This window comes from Phycodurus eques, chromosome 23 (genome assembly GCF_024500275.1).
Source record: "Phycodurus eques isolate BA_2022a chromosome 23, UOR_Pequ_1.1, whole genome shotgun sequence".
NCBI lineage: Eukaryota > Metazoa > Chordata > Actinopteri > Syngnathiformes > Syngnathidae > Phycodurus > Phycodurus eques.
Window position 1 is genome coordinate 6970946 of NC_084547.1, and position 23266 is coordinate 6994211.

The window sequence follows — 23266 nt, forward strand, 5'->3', positions numbered from 1 at the left end:
CGTAGTATTTGCACGAAGGCAGGGTTGGCATTGACAGGTTGCTGGAGTTTGCCAATCGAGCGACAAACCTTGAACTCTGCTCGGCATTGATAAGCGTTGATAACTTGACTTCCAAAGAAGGCTAAATGGATAGCAACCTGCGTTCAGCGAGTTCAATCGTTTATCATAATCATAAAAAAGAGACTAACTGGAGAACGCCACTTCTGGACAAATTGCATTCCACGCTGTATTTATGGACTTGTTGAGATGTAGGAACGCGAGACGCAGTGTTGGGAAAATTCCTCCTCTTCGCGAACTAGTTCAAACTTCAGGTCACCGTTCTAAAAATGAACTCATTCAGTTCGTAGTTCAGAATTCAAAGTTTTGAACCGTCCACCATTCCGAAAGTGTACCAGTTCAGTTCAGTTCAGTTTTGCGTTTCCTCAATATGTTGCTGACGGGCTATTCCCCTTAAAATACTAGCATTTCATTTTCCAATTGTTGCCACCGATTTAGTCCACACTAGTAGCCAGCTGCAGCTTTCCCTACCCTACATTCTTAAAAACATGAACAAACGTCTTGCTTGGATGCCCTGACTTTTGTCCTTAATGTGCCAATAAAAACACAGTATGACAGGAACAACGGTGCAAGGACATTGATAACTTTAGATTCCTTGCAGCTCTGGCTGACTCGATTAACAAAATATTTGATCTATTCTTATCTTGTATTGCAAAACAAAATAAATTCCATATCATGACAGTGTGATCATGCAGAGTTTTAACTCAGTCATTCCGATACAAATAAAAATGTTGCGAGTAATCCCTTTTTACAATTACGCACCAAGAACAAATCCACTCCCGATTCTGGCAACCGCGGCCGCACTGACTCGGTCGCCTAATAAAGGTGCGCATTTAGTGTGTTCAGACGGGTTGGTCCTGGAAGTTCCCAACAAAACCTGGCACTCTGGAAAGAAAACCGTTCACCGATGGAGCGCGGTCTCAATTACGTTCGCCAGGCAGAAATGAACGAAGTTCAGTTGACATTTGCAGAAAATATCAACTAGTTCAGCACCTTTCGTCCATTCAGGTACAAAAGACGGACCGTGGTTTGAATCTGTCAGGAAATGTGAAAGGAAGAGGTAAATATGTAAAGTATCTGGGAAAAGTGCCGATATTTCACATGAGAAGCATAGCAGCTGGAAGTTTATGAGAATTTGAACATTTGAATGGTGCGAATCCGTGGAAGTGTCACGGGGTAAAGTAGCTTCAAAGATGAGCCGCTTCTTTGTCCAATGTCTCCTTGACTTGAATGTTTTTTCTTGTGGAACTGTAGGAAAATTAGGAATTTTTGGAATGTCGAAAGTCAAGGACAACGTCTGGAGTTTGTGCATATGCATTTTGGAGAGGGGAATGTTTTAGTAGGTAGACAAAATTTGGAAGGTGGGCAGAAGCAATCAATCAACAAATTTGGTGCAGACTAACGTGACCAATGAAAGGCCGTCTCATACTCGTTGGAAACATTTGCAGACAATGACGCAGCAAGTGTCTGACCTCCCAAGCGGGCCGCTGGACATCTACAGGCAAAAAGCTTCTTTCCCGTGGAAGGACATGCGTCTCTTCCTGGACGGAGAAGAGGCGATGGCGTTGAAGGTAGAGCCAGAGCGCGCTCCTCTCTTGCGGTCTTTGTGTTTCTCAGCTCCCTTTTCCTGTCGCGTTGTGCCGCAGCAACGTGTCTTCGCGGCGATGGAGAACGACCCGCTTTTCTCCAGGACGCCGGGTGAAGACGTCCCTGTGGAGCGAATGCGGGAGCTCACCTTCCTCAGGTGCCGGGTGGACTGTACGTTTTGCACACGCCTGCATAGACTCAGACATTTGGGCCGCAAACCCACAGGGTGAAGCAGCTGTTCCGCTACGACTTCCTGACCAATGAAGAGGCCCTGGCCGACCCGTGGAAGACGGTGGTCCTCAATGACTGCTTGGGAATGTTCGACTGGTCCTTGGCGGCCAAGTTCTTCCTCAACAAAGGCGTGAGTACTTGGGGGAGGAAAAAGTTCGATACAGTGAACCCTCGTTTATTGCGGGGGAGATGTTCCACGTCCACCCGCAGTAGGTGAGAGACCATATTGAGGGGGGCGGGGGGAATTTGTTCAACTTCTTGGTGTGTCTCTCAATGGAGAACTGGCACACATGCCGGCATGCAAGGAGAGATTTAGAGTGAGAGGCGCGCAAAGAGTGCTGCTCCACTTGAGCTGGGGTGGTTGGTACAATGCCTTGCTCAAGGGCACCTCCACAGTAGCCAGAAAGCACACGAGCAACTCTCCAACAACTAGTTGCCTTTTTATTTTATTTTTTTGGTTGCATTTTTTGTCCGTAGTGGGACTCAGACCTGTGTCCTCAGACTCCAAATATGTAATATCAATATGTGAATATATTTTTTTATGTTTTTTTTTTACCCCTCCCACTTAAACCCCATTTAAATGGTGTTTAAGATCCACATCCTCAGCACCTGTTTTCACGCTCTCCTAGTTGGAAAAACATTAAGCATTGTGTGTGCGTGAGTGTGCATATATACACATACATCAAAATGTTTAATCATACCGCGTTATTTCGACTGAACGTCTGCTAGCTTAAGGCTAGCATATAATGTGAAATGCCATAGATGGGCTAAGACGAATTAGCATAGCTGTTACAGTAATTCTAACCCTTGAAACCACTGGTACTTAAATGCATACCAAGCAGCAACACATACAAATAAAGCATATGACAATCCTCACACGCATAGAATCTCTACTCTGTGGGAAAGACTACTGCTGCAGCTTAGTTGGGGCCCTTCTCTGCCTCTCTCTCTTCTCTTAATTGAACACGGTGCTGCCTGCCATGTTTTGACACAACATGGTACTCCACTGAAGGCGCTCAAGTCTAAATTTGAACATAAAAATTGCTCGCTTGAAAATCTGCGCAAGAGATGAACGTCGATCTCCAGTGTGAGATTTGTTTGTTTGGGCTTTATGCCTTTTTGTCTTCTGTGTCTTTTCCTGGTCTGACATGTTTTGCAAGGTGCTATTATATAAATAACTAGTAACTCTTGCGGCGCAGATGTTCGGAGCGACGGTCGCCAGCGGCGGGTCGGCGCGACACGGCAAGTACGTGCACGGCGTCGAAGACATGACGGTAAGCGGCGGCGGGCGTCACGTCATCACAAATGCTCGAATGAAGTCGGGCCGCGACGTGCGCATTTTCCCGCCCTCGGCAGACGTTCGGGTGCTTCGCGTTGACCGAGCTGAGTCACGGCAGCAACACCAGAGCCATGAGGACCACCGCCACCTACCAGCCCTCCACGCAGGTGCGAAGACACTCTCCCCATAAGACCTTTCACCGTGACGTCACGTGTACTTCCGGGTGGCGAAAGGCGGAACTTTCTCTGAAGGCACCCTGACACGGCGAAGCCTTCGGCGCCGTTGAGAAAATTGGATACGCCTTGAATTTAACCTTCTTCTCTACCACCTTAGTTTGAATGTGTGAAATGTCAGCCTAAAAGGAGATGTGTCGTGAGCTTAGGGCTGGACGACGATTGATTTACTTTCATTGATTTAAAGTTTGGTATTTATTCAACTACCAAAACTCAATTTCAAATATAACTTAAAAGGACAACCACAAAATGAAATAGTAATAAGTCAAAGAATAGCAATAAATAAAAATAAATTCCTGCTGTGGCCTGATAGGGGGCAGTGTGGTACGATGCATGCATGGATAACAAGTAGAAGAAAGTTGCAATCTTAACTTTAACACATTTGAATAAACCTAACTCCGGTGAGTACCCTTATATTTCCTGGGTGTAGGTGTTACTACAGTGTTTGTGCGTAACCATTCGCTTTTTGAAGATAAAGCCCTCCCGTCCCTTCGAATGCTAATTTTTGCTAGCCCGTCAATGGGGATTTCCATTGAGTGATGTCATTAAACTGGCAATGTTTGTAATAGTTTTTGTTGCGCGTTTGGTTTGACGGTAAACTCCAACTGCGGTGGCAATACAGAGCCGCTTGAAGCACGAGAACATTATTTGTCACATGGTGCATTCAGGGGCCACAATCGTTTTGAAGATCGTGAGAAGCCAAAATCGAAATCGCAGCTTGAAAGGGAGACGGAACGGCGGACGTCAGACGAGACGTGGTGGAAATTGAGATGATCGTTGAGGGACCGGCCAATGAACGGACTTTTCTGCCGGTGGGATTAATGGCGCAGACGGGCTCATTTGACGCTGAAACGGTTCGTGCTGAATTCTTCGAGGAGCAGTTTGTTTGGCTGAGCGACTCGAGCCAAGCAAAGGTTGCCTTCCGCTAACTTGATGACGGACATTCGCTGCCCAGAACTCTGGTTGCATACAGTATCTTGTTTCAGACTTTTGGTGTGGCCAACGATGAATGCGTCGGCAATTGCCCCAATCGTTCCAGAGGGATTTTTAGTGGCCGTTTTAGGGAACTCTCTGGGTCCGCAAGTTAACGCGGCCGTTCCAACCGGGACCGCTGGCGTTGTGCCACCCGGAAGCACCTTGCTTCCAGACGTGATTTTTTTAAAAAAAGGTCTCTTTGGTGGCTTGCAGGAGTTTGTCATCAACTCTCCAGATTTCGAGGCAGCCAAGTTTTGGGTGGGCAACCTGGGGAAGACGGCCACTCACGCGCTGGTGTTTGCGCAGCTCTACACGCCGGATGGGGTCTGCCACGGCCTGCACACCTTCGTGGTCCCGGTACGGTCGCTCCTTTCAACTTTGGCTCTCTGCAACGCCTCGGCGTAAATGTAACAACAAGCCGCCGGCATTGAGCGCAGGTGAGAGATCCCAAGACGCTGCTGGCTCTGCCCGGTGTGCTGGTCGGAGATATGGGCAAGAAGTTGGGCCAAAACGGACTGGATAACGGGTACGTCCGGCTGACTTCGACCGACCGCTTCGTTGCTATTAGCGCGGCCAGTTATTACGACAGGGTGCCCCAAAACAAAGTCAGTAGCGATGATCAAATTGTTTGCAGACCTTGTTTAACTCCAAATTGTCAGAACCTTGGAATTTCAGCCTGTCAACAGTAAATAGTCTGGTTTTTTTTGCCTTTTTTTTCCGCCATGTTAGAGACCACAAGTAACTGAATCATCATCATCATCATCATCCATCATCCATCCATTTTCTACCGCTTATCCGAGGTCGGGTCGCAGGGGCTTTAGCTTTAGCAGGGACGCCCAAACTTCCCTCTCCCCAGCCACTTCATCCAGCTCTTCTGCGGGGATCCCGAGGCGTTCCCAGGCCAACCGAGAGATGTAGTCTCTCCAGCTCGTGACCATAGGTGAGGGTAGGAACTTGGATCGACCGGTAAATCGAGAGCTTCGCCTTTCGTCTTAGCTCCTTCTTCACCACAACGGACCGATACAAAGTCCGCATCACTGTAGACACTACACCGATCCGCCTGTCGATCTCCAGTTCCATTCTTCCCTCACTCTTGAACAAGACCCCAAGATACTTGAACTCCTCCACTTGGGGCAGGATCTCAGTCCCCCACCCTTTTCCGACTGAGGACCACGGTCTCAGATTTGGAGGTGCTGATTCTCACGCCAGCCGCTACACACTCGGCTGCGAACCGCTCGAGTGGGAGTCTGAGATCAAAACCACATCATCTGCAAAAAGCAAAGATGCAATACTGAGGCCACCAAACCGGACCCCGTCTACGCCTCGGCTGCGCCAAGAAATTCTGTTCATAAAAGTTATGAACAGAATTGGTGACAAAGGGCAGCCTTTAAACACAATCACCGGAAACGAGTCCGACTTACTGCCAGTAATGCAGACCAAACTCGGACACCGGTCGTACAGGGACCGAACAGTCCGTATCTGGGGGTTCGGTACGCCGTACTCCCGAAGCACCACCCACAGGACTCCCCGATGGACACGATCGAACGCCTTCTCCAAGTCCACAAAACACATGTAGACTGGTTGGGCGAACTCCGATGCACCCTCGAGGACCCTGCCGAGGGTGAAGAGCTGGTCCACCGTTCCATGGCCAGGACGAAAACCAACCACCTTACGGCCACAGCTCCGGTCGGCCGCCTCAGCAATGGAGGGGCGGAACATGGTCCATGAGCAAAGTTCTGTCGGAGGTGGGAGTTGAAACTCCTTCTGACAGGGGATTCTGCCAGACGTTCCCAGCAGACCCTCACAATACGTTTGGGCCTGCCCCGTCGCACCGGCATCTTCCCCCTGCCATCGGAGCCAACTAACCACCAGGTGGTGATCAGTTGACAGCTCCGCCCCTCTCTTCACCCGAGTGTCCAAGACATGCGGCCGCAAGTCCGATGACACGACCACAAAGTCGATCGAACGGCGACCGATGGTGTCCTGGTGCCAAGTGCACGTGTGGACACCCTTATGCTTGAACACGGTGTTCGTTATGGACAATCCGTGACGAGCACAGAAGTCCAATAACAGGACACCGCTCGGGTTCTGATCGGGGGGGCCGTTCCTCCCCATCACGCCCTTCCAGGTCTCACTGTCATTGCCCACGTGAGCATTGAAGTCCCCCAGCAGAACGATGCAGTCCCCAGCGGGAGTGCTCTCCAGCACCCTCTCCAAGGACTCTAAAAAGGGTGGGTATTCTGAACTGCTGTTTGGTGCATAGGCACAAACGAGTCAGGAACCGTCCCCCCCACCCGAAGGCGGAGGGAGGCTACCCTCTCGTTCACCGGGGTGAACCAAAGCATGCAGGCGCCGAGTCGGGGGGGGGGGGGGGGCAATAAGTATACCCACGCCTCTTCGGCGCTTCTCACCGTGGGCAACTCCAGAGTGGAAGAGAGTCCAACCCCTCTCGAGAGGACTGGAACCAGAGCCCAAGCTGTGCGCGGAGGCGAGTCCGACTATATCTAATCGGAACTTCTCGACCTCACACACCAGCTCGGGCTCCTTCCCTGCCAGAGAGGTGACATTCCACGTCCCTAGAGCTTCTGTAGCTGGGGATCGGATCGCCAAGCTCCCGCCTTCGTTCCCGCCTTCGGTCCCCGCCCGACCCCTATGGCCCTCCCACACGTGGTGCGCCCATGGGAAGGGGAACCCACGTTACCCTTTGGGGCGGGGTCCCGGCCAGGCCCTATGGGTGCCGGCCTGGCCACCATGCGCTCGCCTTCTAGCCCCACCTCCAGGCCTGGCTCCAAAGGGGGGCCCCGGGGACCCTTGTCCGGGCAAGGGAAACCTCGATCCACTTATCTTTTTCATCATAGGAGTCTTTTAGCCGTGCTTTTCTGGTTCCTCACCTCGGATCTGTTTGCCATGGGTGACCCTACCAGGGCCTTGAAGCCCTAGACCACTTGGGTCCTAGGATCATTGGGACACAAACCCCTCCACCACGATAAGGTGACGTCTTCCAGGAGGGGTTATCATCATCATTATAATAATAATAATAATAATAATAATAATAATGTGTTTTTGCGTTTGAAAGAATGTCCTCTTATTGAACGAAGGGATGGAAATTTAAAACATGTTTTTGTATCCGATGAATTGAAAAAAATAATTGACAGATGAATTGATTACGAAAGTAATCGTTAGTTGCAAGCCCTAAAAATGAGCCTGAATTTGAGTTCAAAATGACTTTTTATTATTATTATTATTATTATTATAACAAGGTGCCCTTAAAGCAGTTAGGCTGTTATCCACTGTGCAGAGGTGAATAAACAACACGGGAAGTTATTGAAGAATTGGCCACATTTCTCATTGATTGGTTAGCTTCTACGAAGGAATAACCTCGTCAGTGGATGACAACGTGCGTCTCTGTGTGTGTATGAGACTGTGCGCAGGTTTGCTTTGTTCCACAACGTGAGGATCCCGCGGGAGAATCTCCTGAACAAGACTGGCGACGTGACGCCCGCCGGTAAATACGTGAGCCCTTTCCAGGTAAACGCGGTCCTTCTCGGAATCGACGATGGGGGAAGCGCACGCCGGGGCCCAACCTTTTGCGTTTGTGAAGGACCCCGACAAGCGTTTCGGGGCGTCCCTGGGCGCCCTGTCCGGAGGCCGGGTGTCCATTGCCAGGGTGGCCCTGGTCAACCTCAAGCTGGCCCTGACTGTGGCAGTACGCTTCTCCGCCACCAGGAGGCAGTTCGGGCCCAAGGACGGCATGGAGCTTCCCGTAATCGAGTACCAGTTGCAGGTCAGAATGTCACTCACAGTCTTAGAAGTAGCAGTTTTGTCTTGCTTTGCGTCTGCGTGACTGTGTGGCGCAATACTGCCCCCCGGTGGCCAAGGCGGGCACAGCACATTGAATCGGATTGCAGCGTTTCTTCATGATGCACAAACTGTTGAATTCTTTACATTCTGTTTAATTGTTAATAGAAGTAAGCTACAATATTAGACAGTGCTATTTTTCCTTCCTGAAAAAGCAAAAGCACAAAAACTACAATATTTTCTTTGGGGTGCTGGAACGCATTAATGGCCTTTTTTGAGTCATTCAAAGTGTTTTGCGTTCGAGCGTGGCAGGGAGCAAATGAAACTTGTATCTCAACGTGCGATTTTGATCTGGTGGAAGATATAGTTGAGTCATCATGAATCAAATGAAAAAGGGTTTTGGGACACTCATCCAAGTCCCGTAGGTACAACGAACCTGATCAACAACGGCTCGGGCACGTCCCCGAAGAAATATTCCACAAATGGTTTCTTGCTCCAAGTTGCCTGTATTTCATCAAATGAATCCAACCTTTGCACTTTGTCCATCGGTGTTGTGACGTGTTGCTCTCCGTATGTTCAAGATATTTTCGCACCGCAGCTCCTCAAACATTAACACCGTGTTTCTGTCGCCGCGCAATGCATCGTGGGATATATTGCTTTTCAAGACGACCCGCTCACAGCACATTCCGACAGCGGGACGAAAGGGCGCAATGTCGTGGCTCGGCATTCTGCGTTGACATTCGTGAAGACCGATGTTTTTGTGTCTTTGCAGCAATGGCGTCTGATTCCGTACCTGGCGGCAGCGTACGCTCTGGAGCGTTTCTCCAAATCCCTCTTCGACGACTTTGTGGAGCTTCGCGTGGGACAGATGATGGGGGAGCGCACCGACAGACAGGTGGGTCGCGCTTTTATCGTCCTTGCCGCACGCACACGGGACAAAGCTTGACCGAAGATGCAAGTCGAGTGTGTGCTGGCTCGGTTTCTCCTTTGAGGAGAAAAAGGATCCAAATGGATCTCCTCTTTCCACATTTCTCAGTGGATTCAAAGCGTTCCAACTTGAAAGTGTTCCGCTCATTCGGGACATGTTGCAAACTATTTTTCACATGCCGACAATTACCACGGTTGCACCGGATTTCCCGAAGGAAAATATATTTGCCACCTGCTTCCGCATTTTTCCTCTTCAGTGTTCAGCTTCTATTCTGGACAGTTGCGTTCATTATTTTGCTAGATGTCGGCATACGTCCTGTTAGCATGTTCATATTTGAGCATTTGGTCTTAGATATTGGCGTAAAATGTAAAATCCTTATGGATCGCACCGTTGTTGTTATTTTGTGTGGCAATTCTTTCTCATTGTAGTATGAGGGCCCGACCTAAATGTTTGTCTGTTTTTTAGGCCAATGGCCATTCCCATATCGGCCGATTTAGTCAGCCAATAATAAAAAAAAAAGAATAAGAATCTTTTGGTCCCTTACAACAACGATCTGAATTACAGGCCGAACATTTGACTGTTCTACAATACTTTGACTTTAAGTTTGTTTAACTTCACAACAGAGAAATTTCCAAGTCCATAAAAATGCGAAAAAAGGATGAACTGGTGAATTTATCTTTAAATGTAGGACATAGATGTGTGCAGTGTATAAGCCACATAATGGTGAAGTTACTGGAAAAACATTTCTGCAGAATGCCCTTTAAAATGAAATCACGTTTCTTCTACGCCATTATTTTGATGATTTCAAACGAAAAACTTTGTCAGATTCAGACCAGAGAGTTGCACTTTCTATCTCCGATGTACAGAGAGACACTTCAACAGAAACGGGAGCCAATCTTTTTCTTATTTCTTTTTCAGAAGTTTTCGAGAAACAAATCCTCTCGTCAAGAAATGTGTGTGTCCAGTCACACAAACGCTGCAACTTATGGACAGATCGGACTACAGGATTTTAGCCCCGATATTGCCGCGATTAGCTATCGCGGCCCATTTCCCAGACATGTTTTGTCGGGAACGACAAAACTTCGTGTCGTGTGACACAATCCACGACCGACGATCTGGCCCTACGACGCCAAAATGAAAAGGCTAGCATGTTTTGAATATATATATATATATATATATATATATATATATATATATTTTTTTTTTTGGGGGGGGTATCTTCTGTTAGTGCTATCACTAGCTTGCTAGGCTACATAAGGTTCTGTTGCCTGCTTGCGAGCCGTACCGTATTAGAAGTACGTGAACGTACCTCAAGCAATCCTTGAAGGAACGTCTTCTCCAGAGCACCGATGATGACCACCGCACGTTTTTCCTCATTTCGGCGTTCCCTCCACGCACATAGACGCACAAACAATAAAGTAGCGCGGTTTCCCGGTTATCATCGGCGGTGGATTCAAGAACGTGGGATATAATGTTCTCCATCTCCGTTTGTGTGTGACGGTGGTAGTAGAGTAGCAGAAGATTAGCTGTGAAAGCAAGATGGTGGTCAGAAGCTTCTGCAGCACCAACGTAACACGATAATCCACCGTTGTTGTTGTGAATGTTTAACACACGGCCACGTGCGAACTGCGACAAGCACGTCATCGTCTCGGGGAAGATGCCGATTGGATCGAAGGGAGTCAAAACTCTATCGAGTGGACAAACTGCGCAAAGACATAATTTTACGCGACGGCGACAGTGAACAGCATTTTCTGTTTCATGAGGATGTAAGAGTACAGCGGCGTTTATTCGGCAAAACTGGCCGATGAGGATTATTTTGAAAAAGGGCAAAGAATTGGGCCTAATTAGTAATAGACTTCAGTTTTCTGATTTATTGAAATGATTCAAATCTCCCATTGTTCATATCACGGAATTGTCTCCAGAAAGGTGCGGTTTGAGTTGAGCGAGCTGGCACGCGTGTGTTGCAGGCCGAGCTGGGCAGGGAGATCCACGCGCTGGCCTGCTCGAGCAAGTCCTCGGCCTCGTGGACGGCTCAGCGGGGAATCCAGGAGTGCCGCGAGGCCTGCGGCGGTCACGGTTACCTGGCCAGTGAGTGTTTGTGGCCTCGGGCACGCAAGCGCGTCTCCCGCGCTTCCTCACGCTGTGCTCCGCAGTGAACCGGCTGGGGAGTCTGCGCGACGACAACGACCCCAACTGCACCTACGAGGGGGACAACAACGTGTTACTGCAGCAAACCAGCAATTACCTCCTGGCCTGGATGGACGCCAAGCGACGCGGTCAGTCCTCCGCCCCGCCTCTTCGCCTTTCAACATACACTTCCTGTCTTCGTCGTCAAATTTCCTTCCATTTTAGGAGATGTGTTTGAGCCTCTGAGTTTGAATTGTAATCTTTTTGAAAAAGCCCCCTGTTCCAGCAGTGTCAGGATCATATGAGCAAAAGAGCGCAACTTGATTGGCCGGAAATGGGATGAATTGAGGAAGGTTCCGTGACCTTCTCCCAGATGTTGACTTTCTGAGGGCTCTTTAAAAGCGCAATATTTTGACGGCAATCGCAGTTGCGTATATACTTTGATAAACGTACCAGTCGGTCAGTCCGATGTGGACTCGGGCGCAGGCGGCGCGGGTGGAGTCGGTCTCCGTACGCGTCCCGTGACGGACCGGCGTAGTCCGCCTCTCGCCCCCTCGGTCGCTGGCCCGATCGTAAAAAGCAGTCTAGGAAGCGCACCGAGCGTGTCGCGCCGCAGTCGACGGGGCGCTCGCGCTCAAGTTCGTGCTGGCGTTTGTGTCGCTTTCAGACGGCGCGCGCATCCGCTCTCCTCTTCACACGGTGGACTTCCTGGACCATTTCCACAGGATCCGAGACGGCCGCTTCACAGCGCGCACGATCGACGACTGCGCGGACTCCGCAGGTACGTTTTCTTCCTCAGCGTTTCGGCGTCCGCGAGGTGCCGCTCGCGTGATCCAACCGACGGCCGTGTGGCTTCCCCGTCAGTGGCGCTGGCGGCCTACGAGTGGCTGGTGTGCTTCCTCCTGGAGGAGAGTCACAAGAGGCTGGAGCAGCACCGGACTTTGGGCCAAGACGACTTCGAGGCCCGGAACAATAGCCAGGCACGTAAAGAGGTTCTTCCTTCTCGCGTGATGAGCGTACTCTGCGGCAAAATTCTTCATTTCAATTTTTTCCGACCACGTGTGGCCCTTCCGCTTCTTCCGCATTTCTCGACCGATTGAAACGGTTCACGCTTGAAAGCGTTCAGCTCGTTTAGGACGTCTTGGGAAGTACTTAACGGTCCCTGTGCAGATCGGTCATTGATCCAGGCCGTTTCAGTCTCAGGGCCTTGAATTGTTCCGGTTGCCTCGGGAGACGTTCGGCCCGGCCGGCTTCACCGCTTCGCGCGACGGGCCTCGCGTCGTTTCTTTGGGACGGACGTGAGCGGGAGGGAGGCGGCGTCGTGAGCCGAGCTGCAAGAAGAGTCCCGTGGCCATCCGATCGATCCCCATCTTTCACTCGTCGACATTTTCCGCGACAAAATTCCCACGTGCATGCATATCTACCCTTTTCCGGCAACATTTGTCTACGGATTGTGACAATCACATTCCCCAAATTGCCCCGCTTGTCAGTACATTCCACATGTTGACACTAAAAGATCAACTATTTGTCAAGCAATCACAGTAACGAAGAGAGATTTGATCCGTTTCCCTCGCGCATCTCCTAACGATCGCATTTTTCAGTATTCCTCAATTTCCATGACAAAATTCCCAAATCCGTGGAGACATTTGAATACAAATGACCTCTATCTTTAAAAATAAGCTGTGTTAAGTCTCACATCGAAGAATGTGTCCTTCGCGATGCATTGCGCAGCGTTCCGGTTCAGCCGCAGCTCTTGAGCGTCCATGTGCCGATTTGGCACAAATTGCCCTCTCTTGTTAACTGTTGCATTTTAGATCTGGACGTAGCGCAGGTGTTAAGAAGCGTCTGTCCGTCCAGGTGTACTACTGCCGCGACCTGGCCTTGGCCTACATCGAACGCTGCTGCCTCCTCAGGTTCCGCGAGTGGACTCTGCGCGAGGACACGCCGAGACGACTGCGAGCCGTCCTCGGGAAGCTTTGTGCGCTTTATGGACTGTGGAGCCTCAGCGGCCACATGGCCACGCTCTACCAAGGTAGTCTTTGCGTGGGGCCTTAGCTGCAAATAGGAGGAAGCCCCCCGCCCCCGGCGCGGCTCCTTTTCCAGGGGATGCGACTACTCGCAACAATAGACGAAAAAGAAACCATGCCGAAGAAAACGCAACAGGGAAACGGCTTGCAAAAAACCCCGACAAATGAGACAAATCGACAGAGGAGGCAAAAGGACTCACGCTCTGCTTAAGTACAAGTACAAGTACAAGTACACACATACTTGTGGGGGAAACAAATACTGCCTCAAGTAGACTAGACGGGGCTGTCGAACTCCTTTTGGTCGGAGGTCCGTTATGGTGAAGTTATGCTTTTCCTCAGACTGTGAAACCTTGGAAATGTTTCATCATCATCATTTACACAGAAAAGTGATGGAGAACTAGTTTGGAAATGACAAGTCAAGGATAGTAGCTTGTTCAGTGACTGTAAAAAGGGGTTCGGTCACAAAAAATGCTCGCAATATCTCAACCTGAGTTATTTCATGAGACAATTTGAGATTTTTACAAGAATCATGGAAGTTCACGCACGTTACTTGGCTCAATGAAGGAAAAAAACAAAAGATGCCTTTCCTCCTCTTATTAACTTGCAGAGTCCTCGTACTGATAGGGAGGGTAAAAAACGCTGCCTCAAAACGTGTTCCTGTGCTGTCGCTGACTTCGTGAAAACGAACTCGGTCGCCACCAGTCATTCTGGAGACAACGGCGTCAAACAATTCCTCTCGGGTAAAGCCACAAATGGGGAAAACCTCACTTCTTCAAGTCATTGTGGTTAATGCTCCCTGGATCGCGTTCCTCCATTTTTCTGCAGGTTTCAATCGAGCAATGAAACGCTCAACCGCGCTTGAGTTTTTTTCGTCGCGTGGCCAGGTTGAAAAAAGTAACGAGCCTATTTCGACAAAGTCAGCCGTAGGAAGTACACGTTTTCAAATGTAGGGAGGAAAAGAAAAACGTCGTCTGGAAAAAGAAGTAGTCAAGTACAGATACCTTTCAAAATCGACTTAAGTGTGCTAATGGAGTCTTTGTACTTGGTTACGTCGTACCACCGATTTATTAAAAAAAAAAAAAAAAAAAAAAAAAAAAAATCCGACAAAACGAGCTTATGTTCCTGGCTCAGTAGCAAACTGGCACAATTGTGGACAAACTCTCTCGTTATTGATGTGAGAAGCTGGAAGGGGGTTCCAGTGTGTCCGACAAGTACACTCTGAATTTTTGAATAAAGCAAATGGGGACGTGGACGGGATCTTGGCAGGTACTGTAAATGAATCCGGTTTGCCGACGTCGAAGGATTTCTTAGCCACGGACTTGACAAGTCAGAAAAGCTGTGGAGAATGCCGCACGCGCTAATGTGAAGTCCGCGTGCGTACGAATGAACTTGAACCGATGCGACAAAAGGAGTCGCGAGACAATACCGTGCACCACGGAAGTGACATTTTTCCGAGAGAGGTTACGCTTAACGGCGAGTCGCTTTTGTGTGCTTTTGTGCGCAGGTGCTTTCCTGAGCGGAAGGGAGCCGGCCCGCTTGATCCAGACGGCCATTCTTACTCTCTGCGCGCAGGTCCCGCTCGCGCGCCGCCCCCATAATAACCACAATAATAGCCTTCCTCATGATGATGAGGATGATTCCAGTTCAAACGATGCGTCCCGTGCAAAATGCGAAAGGCGGGCTGCCGGAACATTCAAGTAAAGTGAATTTGTTTGCAGCTGAAGGACGACGCGGTGGCGCTGGCGGATGCCAGTGGCCCCCCCTGACTTCATCCTCAACTCCCCCATCGGCAACGCCGACGGGCAGGCAAGTTCCTCGTTACGCACGGGACTCAAGTCCGAGTAAACGCGACTTCATTCAAATAACTAACTAACTCAAAGACTAATTAAGCTCTTCTTCCCAAGTCAAGTCAAAAAGCACAGACTCTGAAATGTACAAATGTCAATTATATCCAATACCCATTTTGATCACGTGGCACAATGGGGACAAAAAACACTTTGTTTCCCTCTTTTATTAACTTGGATATTACTCAAGAAGAAAAGACCCACTGGACCCGAGATCAAAACAGCTTTGCTAACATTATCAATGGACTCACCAGAAATGCAAAATTAGGGGTCATAACCGAAAAAAGTGCACCTTATTTGATAAGGGGGACCGTTGTTTTGTTCTTTGACGGCCGGCACAAAACGCACGTCATTAGCTGACCGTATCAAACAATCGGTCGGCCCCGAGATGTCTGTCGACCGCAGTTGAATTCGCCTCTTGGCACGTCGTGCGGAGGCTGAAAAAGTAGCCGGCCTGTTTTGACAAAGTAAACGGTAGAAAGTACAGACCTCAAAAGTAAAGAGTTGTCACTAAAAGTACAGATCTGCTTGAGTTGGGCACAAAGTATTTGTACTTGCCGCCGCTGACAAACGCGCACGCGAGTGAGTGATGCAAACTGTGTGTCCGTGCGGCCGCAGCTGTACAAGAACCTCTGGTCCACGGTGACGCAGGGGCGCCGAGCGCTGGAGCGGCCGTCCTGGTGGAAAGAGTTCTGCTCCGACAAGCCCGCCGTGGGATCTCTGCGGCCCAAACTCTAGACGGCGCGCGCCGGGCGAGCGTACGTTCTCCGTTTGGAAGCCTCCGCCTCCACGCGGAGACGCAACTTGGCACCAAATCTTGCAGTTTCCAGCGACGACTGCGTTCGCAATCGTTCACTCGTTCCTTATTCCTGAATCACTACAAAGAGATTTGTTGGGGCCTTTTTAGGGAACTACAGTATCTCGGACTAGGTCCCAAAGTCCAAGCGGGCAATCCATCGCGTCGCCGCTAATGTTATGCTACGGCCGTCGTGTCATCCCAGCACATCTGAAAATAAAATGCATATCAGCTTTTCTGCACTAGATTGGTTTGGTGAAATGAGGCGAGAGAAGTTTATTTTTCATAATGTCTGTGTGTATACACGCATAATGTATATTATCACTGACTAATCAATGGCTTATCAATAAAGGGACATCTTGATCAACGCTGCTCTCGGGTATTGTGAGATTGATTTTTTTTTATTTCAATTTCTTTCTCCTCTTCCTCCTCCTCCTCCTCTCCCGGTCGGTCACTTTTCCGGCCGGGCCGGCGGGTCAAAGTGAGTTCACGTCGTCTGGGAAGGAAACGCTTTGTATATAAATTGGCCCACGCTCATGTTGAACATATCCAACCCCGAAATAGAAGGAATTCCGACCGCCGGCGGCTCTGAAGCAAACAAAAGGGTGGCCTCCTTGGAGCCTTGAGCCTAACTCCCAGTGGAGAAAATGCAGGTTGTGTGGATTTCATGGGTGAAATGACAAGCTTTTGCAGTAATGTTTGTTCTGTTGTGGAAAGAAGAAGAAGAAGACGACGACGACGACGGCAAGGAGTCGGATGAAGAGAGGAAAAGCAGGTGAGCGCTGAGCACCAATGGATCGATTGACACTTGAGCTTCAAAACAATGACGGGATGTTGTTGCCATGGTGCCCCGACATGTACTTGAGTGGGATTCTTCAAATGAACAACATTGATTTGATGCATTTTTGGGGGCGTCCCATTTGTTCGCATGTCAACTTTGAAATGTGAGGATAGCAGAACTATGAATCGGCCACAAGTAAGCACTTTTTGACTTGTCGTCAAAGCAGCCGACGTCGTCTCTTTCCCTTTGTGCGGCGCAACCCGAAGATGGAGTCGGGTGCGGATCGGCTCGGTTTTCCCTCCGGACGAGGAAGACGTTCCTTCTCGCCGAGCCGCTCCTGTCCAGAGGTCATGAAGAAAACAACAGTCGATGTCAACGATCTATCGGCCGCATTTAGCGGCGTGGTTAGAAAGTACGTGTCACTCTTCAACTCTTAAGCAGAAGAACCAATTTCCTATCATTTGATCAATAACGCTTAAAAAAATTTTCTGATGCCACCCTGCTGCGTTTATGCTGATAAACGTCTCCCGTGCAGAAACGGCCTCGCTCAGTCCTATTTTGAAAAAGGCGATGATTCAAAGTTTGAGGTATTTGTCGTCACGGCAATCCTCGTTGACAGAGCAAACGGTGGCGACCCGTTGAAATACACGTAAAGCCATGAACGGCTTCATAAAATGCTGTGAGTTGCCCTTCAAACTCTGTGGATAAAGTGCATAAATAATCCCAACTACTCATTCAAGTCATAACACCTCCTGTCTAACGGTAAAGACATGAAATAGTTCCGACAACTTCATCCATATTCATTAATATCTCTGAAATAACAGCATTTACTTTGCTGTCTGTTATTGTGCGGATGCAAAATGGCTGCCTCATGGTGGCACACGAGGCTCTCTCCAGTGGCGTTCGCGCCAAAGGAGGACCGTTTGCGAAAGAAGCAAAAACAGCAACTCTTTGGAGTCATAATCGATTCAACAATAGGAGAAACGTCACAAAACATTCATTTCAGACTTCTAACGGTAAAGCCATTTTGAATGCATTCAAAGTTTGGAAAATATTGATTTTCTTCGAAACAATTCGGACCTTTTGGTGGCTAACAACAGGGAGTGACAAATAACCAGCTTGAGCCTCTAGTTTGGGGAAGTCTTCTTTTTCACGTTCTCCGATCGGCTCCCGTCGCTTGACAACGGCAGAGTCAGAAGAGGCGCTGCGCAATACTTCCAAAAGTCCAAGTATGTTGGAGTAAGTCGAGGGGTCTGGAAAGCATATTGCAAATTTGGAGCTGTTGCGGATGGTTCTGCAGCACATCCCTCACGATAAATTCCCCACTCTATTCCCGACCGTGGCTGCTTTTAAGTGAGATGTTTGTGGTTTTGCAGCTCACTGTTGTTTATTGCATGATGACGTCCGGTTGAATGTTGAAGAGCAGGTCATCGTTGTCCCTCCTCACCTCCAGCAGGAGGGCCGTCTCCTCCTGGAGCGCCCTCTGCAGCTGAGCCGTGCTCAGCACGGGGCGCCCGTTCAGCTTGACGAGGATGTCGCCGTCTCTGATGCCGCCTCTGGAAGCACAAACGACGGCGGTCACATTTGTCATTTTTGTCAGTCGTGCAGACAGCAAACACAGACTGGAGCAGTTCGAGGACACCGCGGTCCGTCCGCTTTTTTTGTTAGTTTTTTTGCCCATATTCTTCGATGACTTGACCCGACCGACTATCTTGGCCGCAGCTGCCCTCGAAATGACGGACCCAACTGGTCTGCGTGGAAGCCGTTTAGCCACAAATCCAGACCTAACCCCCCCCCCCCCGGGTAGTCGCCTGAGCCGTGTACAGGCGCTCGGGGGCGGGGTGTTGTGTGGTGAGGAATGGCCGGCAGGCTCTTACTTCTGCGCCGGGGAGTGAGGAACCACCTCGTGGACGTAGATGCCGCCGGCGGGAACGTCGGGAAAGTCGGGCCTCTGCTGTCGTAGTTCCTCAACCAGCCTGCGGAACAGAGCCGCGTTGAGGAGGGCGCAGTCGCCGGTCGCCGTAAAAGGGTGCCGAGCGGCGGGACTTACGCCGGAGTGACGGTGAGCATCCTGATGCCGATGAAGCGCTTCTTGGCCGGCCGGACATCTGAAGGGGGCGCGATCGAGGTCTCGCTTGTGCCGTGCTTGTCCAGGGAGTTGTTGAGAAAGCGAGTGATCCTGTCTGAAGGGATGGCGAAGGAGATTCCCGCGGCGACCTTCAAGGTATTGATGCCGATCACCTCGCCGTCCTGAAAAGAAGAGCTGCTCGGCTCGGCTGCGTATGAAAGCAAAGGCCGGGCTCGCCCTTCCTCTGTGTGCCGGCGCAGCGACTCCGTACGCCGGTTGACTAACATGCATGTGACACGGTGTTCGTTCACGAATGAGTTGGATAGACGCACTGTAGGCTGGGATCACGAACAGCAACACAAGTTATAGTAACATAACAACTCACAGGTTCTCACGTGTTTTTAGACACTAAAAAAAGAATCCCACCGCGCCGCTCGACAGTAGCACTGCCTTGCTCGTTTTCCCCACATCCTGTCCTGCCCTTTTCTGTCCTCTCATCTGTTTCTTTTGGTTAGTTATTGCATGTCCTCCCCCTCCCCCAAATCTACAAATAACTGTTGTGATGTCGCACAGCAAAGCCGTTCCAGCACAAACGCATCCAGATCCGCCATTCTGCAAGGCCATGCAGCTGAACAGGACAGGGTTATTAAAAAAAAAAGAAAGCAAAGAAAGCCTTACCAAGTTGACCAGAGGCCCTCCAGAATTGCCAAACTGTGAAGGAGAAGACCGAGAAGAAAGGTGAGGCCTTCCCTCGGCGCGCCCGAACACCGGCGGACGCTCACGTTGATGATGGCGTCCGTCTGGACGTAGTCCATGTCCGAGTCCCGGAGGCCCAGCTCCTTGCCGTCCCTCTGGGCCGTGCTGACGATGCCGGTGGTGACCGTGTTCTGGAGGGAGAAGGGGCTGCCGATGGCCACCACAAACTCGCCGGGCCTCAAGTCGGCGCTGTGACCCAGAAGCAGGACGGGGAGCTCGGTCTGGGAAGGGAAATGGCTCAATGCGCCGCGAGTCCTAACCGTAAGCCCTCGCGAGCCCGATCCGGCCTCGGTGTCCTTTTGTGTGGCCCGCAAAAGCTTGTCACAGTTTTCCTTGACTTCTGTTCAAAACTCGCCTCAAAAATGTGAATAAGTATGCAGGGGCGATTGTGTAATGCGATGGGGAGATGATTAGGGTTCCCCACACAGAACCTATTGGGTAAGGGACGAGGCGTGTTCTCGCCACAAACACCCGGTCCGTTTAACAAAACAAAAACGCAGCGCAGCTCAGCGTCTGGCTAGCAAGCGATTACAAATGCAATTTTGAGTGTTTGAAAGCACAATTCACACCGTTGAAACTGTTACTGTTGGACTCGAACTAGTGATGTTGCACCTTCTTAAAACGATTTAAGATGTTTTATTTTAAATGCTGCCCATGTTTACACAAAAGATAAGCAGTTTGCTTTTCATTTTGTCCCCTTATTGTAGCCAACGGGAACGGAACCGTGACCTTAAATCCAAGGTACGTAGGCTTTACCGTTACGCCCTGCGCGCTGAAAAGCCCTCGAGGGCCACTTTTAGTCCGGGAGTGAACCCGGATGGGCAAATCCCAACTGACCTGAGGGTGGATTTTGATGGTGGCAATGTCCGACTTCTTGTCGATGTCTTTGATACTGGCTTCGTAAACGTCGCCGTTATGCATCTGGACCTTCAAGAGGTGACAAAGCTGTCAGTGCTTTGATGTCGTGCTTCTCAGCGGACTTTTTTGGTTTTGTCGTTCAGGCGTGTACCTTCAGGTGCTGGCGAGCCGACACGGGCGAGTTGCTGGAGACCACGTGAGCGTTGGTAACGATCAGCCCGTGCCGGGACATCACGAAGCCCGAGCCGCTCGACAGAGGGATGTTGCGGCCGAACAGGGGATGCCTCGGGTGAGACGCACGTCGGGTGAGACGCATGTCGACGCGCCCGCCCGCGCGCGCACACGCACACGCACACTGCCAATAGTGTATACCTGAGGAACAGTTCTATGTGGACCACAGCCGGGGCGATCTTCTCCACCACGTCGGCGATGAAGTTGAACCTGTATCGAGGGCTGGCAGCACGTGTTGCACTGGCAGTACCTCGGGTACATGGGCGCAAAAAGCAAGTGTCGTGTTCAAGGCGGAAGAATTCAAGACAGTTCTACTCAACTGCCGCGACGGTGTACACAATCCCCACTTGGCCTCAGTCATTTGAAATGGTACACACACACACACACAAATGGCAACTAAGGAAACAGGAAATCCTTCCAGCCCAAAATTGTGGCTTACATTTGCCTTTAATCACCGTTTTATCTGGGCTGCGCGCACACACACTGTTGCTGGTCTTTTCCATATGTAAAGGGCGCGGTGAACTAAAAATATGGAAGTTTTCCGTGCTTCCTGGTGTCGATTTTCAGGATTGGGAAGCAAATCGTGGGGTCTCTAACATGCCAGTCTCGTCATCGCACATCCCCCCCACCTTCTCCCAATTCCCGAAAGTCAGTCAATTAAAGTTAAACATGAGTTCAAATTGTAGTTAAAGTAGCAAGAGTGATGTAATGTCGTGATTTGTGGTCTGCCAAACATGCACAATTTGCGCAAGCACTGTAAATGAGTCTGTGTGTGAATTCGTCAAGACTCAAGTTGAATCGGGGCCCGTTCCGAACCCTAACGAGCAGCATGCGGTGGAGATGACATCACCCCGGTTTGGGGAAGGGTCTCGCTCAGCCCTCCCGAAAGGCTTCTTCTCTTTCTTGCTGCTTTCAATGCTTCAGTGAGCAGAAGAACGCCGTTGTGGAATGTGCCAAAACAAATGTGTGAGGCAGCTGTTGCAGCCCTCGTCCAAAAAAAAGTGGACGGACTCTGGAATAACAGCCGATCGCACCCGCCGAGACAGAGAGCGCGCCAGAAAATCATGACGGCAAAACAACGGATCTTGGTTCATCTGTCCACACCAGGGACGTGTAGTTTCAGTGGATTTTATCCGTGTCGCACTGCTCCCAAAGAGGACTGCAAGTGCTTTACGTGCTTGTAATACAAGACAAACACCGTAAAAGGACAAACTCCATGAAACAATCGAGTCCGAGCGCACGGCAGAAGGTCCAGGAAACCTTTTGTAGCCGCCTCTCGCCATTCACACAACCCAATAACGGCCGAGTGTTCTACTAAATAGTCCGAGCCCAATCGGTGAAGACAGACAATTACAATGGGCGTCAATGAACCGCAGGTTTTCGCTGTTTGTGGTCAATATCCCCTGTGAACAGCGGGCATCCACTCCACATTCAGATGGTTATTTCAAGCTATAACTTGCTCCTCCTTTTCAGACCAGTCGTAAAACATCATATCGCGTGTACATTTGGTGACATTTTGGTTTGGCGGTGTGCCGTGAGATTTTCTCAAGCTGACTTGATGTGTCGTGTGTTTTCCTGCTCTTCCTACCCGCGCCGCCGCGACAGGGTCCCGTTCGGACCTGAACGATGTCCCGGTGTCCCTGCTGCTGCGCCTTCCTGCCGGCGGCCCTCAGCCGGCACGCGTTGGCGTACGTCTTCCCGTCGCTGCCGCACGCCTCCCGGCTCAGCTCGCAGCGACACAAACCCCGCAGCGGCGGCCGCAGCTCGGCGTCCGGGCGACGGCACGCCAGGCCGTCCCCGCAGGCCGGGCCGTCCCGGCCGCCGCACGGCTCTCCCTCGCCCGCGGCGCACACCAAGCAGCAGTCGCAGCGGTCCGGCACGTAGCCGCCGGGGCAGCCGGGGCTCGGGCAGGCCCTCACGTCGCACCTGGCCGGACACTCTGCGGACCGTGACGCCCTCGGGCACAGCAGCGCCACCGCCCACGCCAGTGCCAACATCTGCATTTTGGCTCAACTTAAAGGCGCACGAGGTGAGTCGGTGCTGGTGGTGCTGCCGTTTCTCGTGCCAAACGCATCCTCGAGCGGCGTCTGGATCTGTTTGGAAATCGGCTTTGTCCCGTCTCTGTTTGCAGCGGGAAACGTCCATCCCACCGTTCGGGAGGAGGAGGAGGAAGACGAGGAGGAGGAGGAGCGACAAAGGTTCCCTTTTCAAGTCTCCACTTTCACATATGTGCTGTCCTCCGTCCTGCCTGTTTGACTTTCAACGCCACAAAAAAATTGTTTGCACTTTGAAATGCTCACCGTGCAACACTTTTCAAATAACGTCATTTGGAAAGCAAACAAACAAAAATTGTCGTTCCCTTCAAGCTGTCTGGAAAACGGGAGAGGTTGAATGGAGCTCAAGTTTTCAAAATTAAGCCAGATGAAGGAAGTTGGCTCCAAAAGCAGGCTAAAATTGCTCATCTAAATCTGTTTATTCATTGATTTCAAAGATTTTGTTTCTTCATTCATAACTTGGTAGGAGATGTAGTTGAAGTAATCAAAGCCAGAAATATAAGCAACAAACTATTTTCCTTTTTATTGTTCATTATAATTCAATGAATCATAGTTTTAAAATGCATATGAATTCTTTGAACGTTAAGAAAATAAACTCGATCCCGGTCGCACCCTTCCGGGTCATGACCACGTGGG

General features: G+C 50.3%; 2 protein-coding genes across 4 annotated transcripts; one reads left to right on the forward strand and one right to left on the reverse strand.

Annotated features, from left to right (window-relative positions):
- Positions 1-430: 430 nt before the first annotated feature.
- Positions 431-16254, forward strand: LOC133398007 (peroxisomal acyl-coenzyme A oxidase 3-like). Its single transcript, XM_061669530.1, is given in 20 exon segments — positions 431-1418; positions 1506-1628; positions 1704-1801; positions 1870-2005; positions 3075-3149; positions 3232-3321; positions 4576-4719; positions 4800-4888; positions 7794-7890; positions 7964-8146; positions 8933-9055; positions 11056-11176; positions 11242-11364; positions 11883-11996; positions 12080-12195; positions 13073-13247; positions 14747-14814; positions 14961-14993; positions 14995-15048; positions 15705-16254. Coding segments are annotated over 19 exon segments (2079 nt in total). The 5' UTR covers positions 431-1418; positions 1506-1508; the 3' UTR covers positions 15825-16254.
- On the reverse strand, positions 14777-22725 carry htra3b (HtrA serine peptidase 3b). 3 transcript variants are annotated; one of them, XR_009767736.1, is made up of 11 exons: positions 22165-22725; positions 20718-20826; positions 20497-20629; positions 20325-20414; positions 19514-19708; positions 19410-19442; positions 18714-18913; positions 18541-18639; positions 18045-18219; positions 16867-17000; positions 14777-16092 (listed from the first exon to the last, which is right to left on the reverse strand). XR_009767736.1 is itself a non-coding variant. In XM_061669532.1 (10 exons), the coding sequence occupies exons 1-9, from the start codon at positions 22577-22579 to the stop codon at positions 18051-18053; spliced, it is 1443 nt and encodes a 480-aa protein (XP_061525516.1). In that variant the 5' UTR covers positions 22580-22725; the 3' UTR covers positions 16144-17000; positions 18045-18050. The 3 variants fall into 3 exon arrangements, 2 of the variants coding, with proteins under 2 accessions (XP_061525516.1, XP_061525517.1); XM_061669532.1 differs by lacking the exon at positions 14777-16092 and having other exon boundaries at positions 16144-17000; XM_061669533.1 differs by lacking the exons at positions 14777-16092; positions 16867-17000 and adding an exon at positions 17614-17916.
- Between the last annotated feature and the right edge of the window lie 541 nt (positions 22726-23266).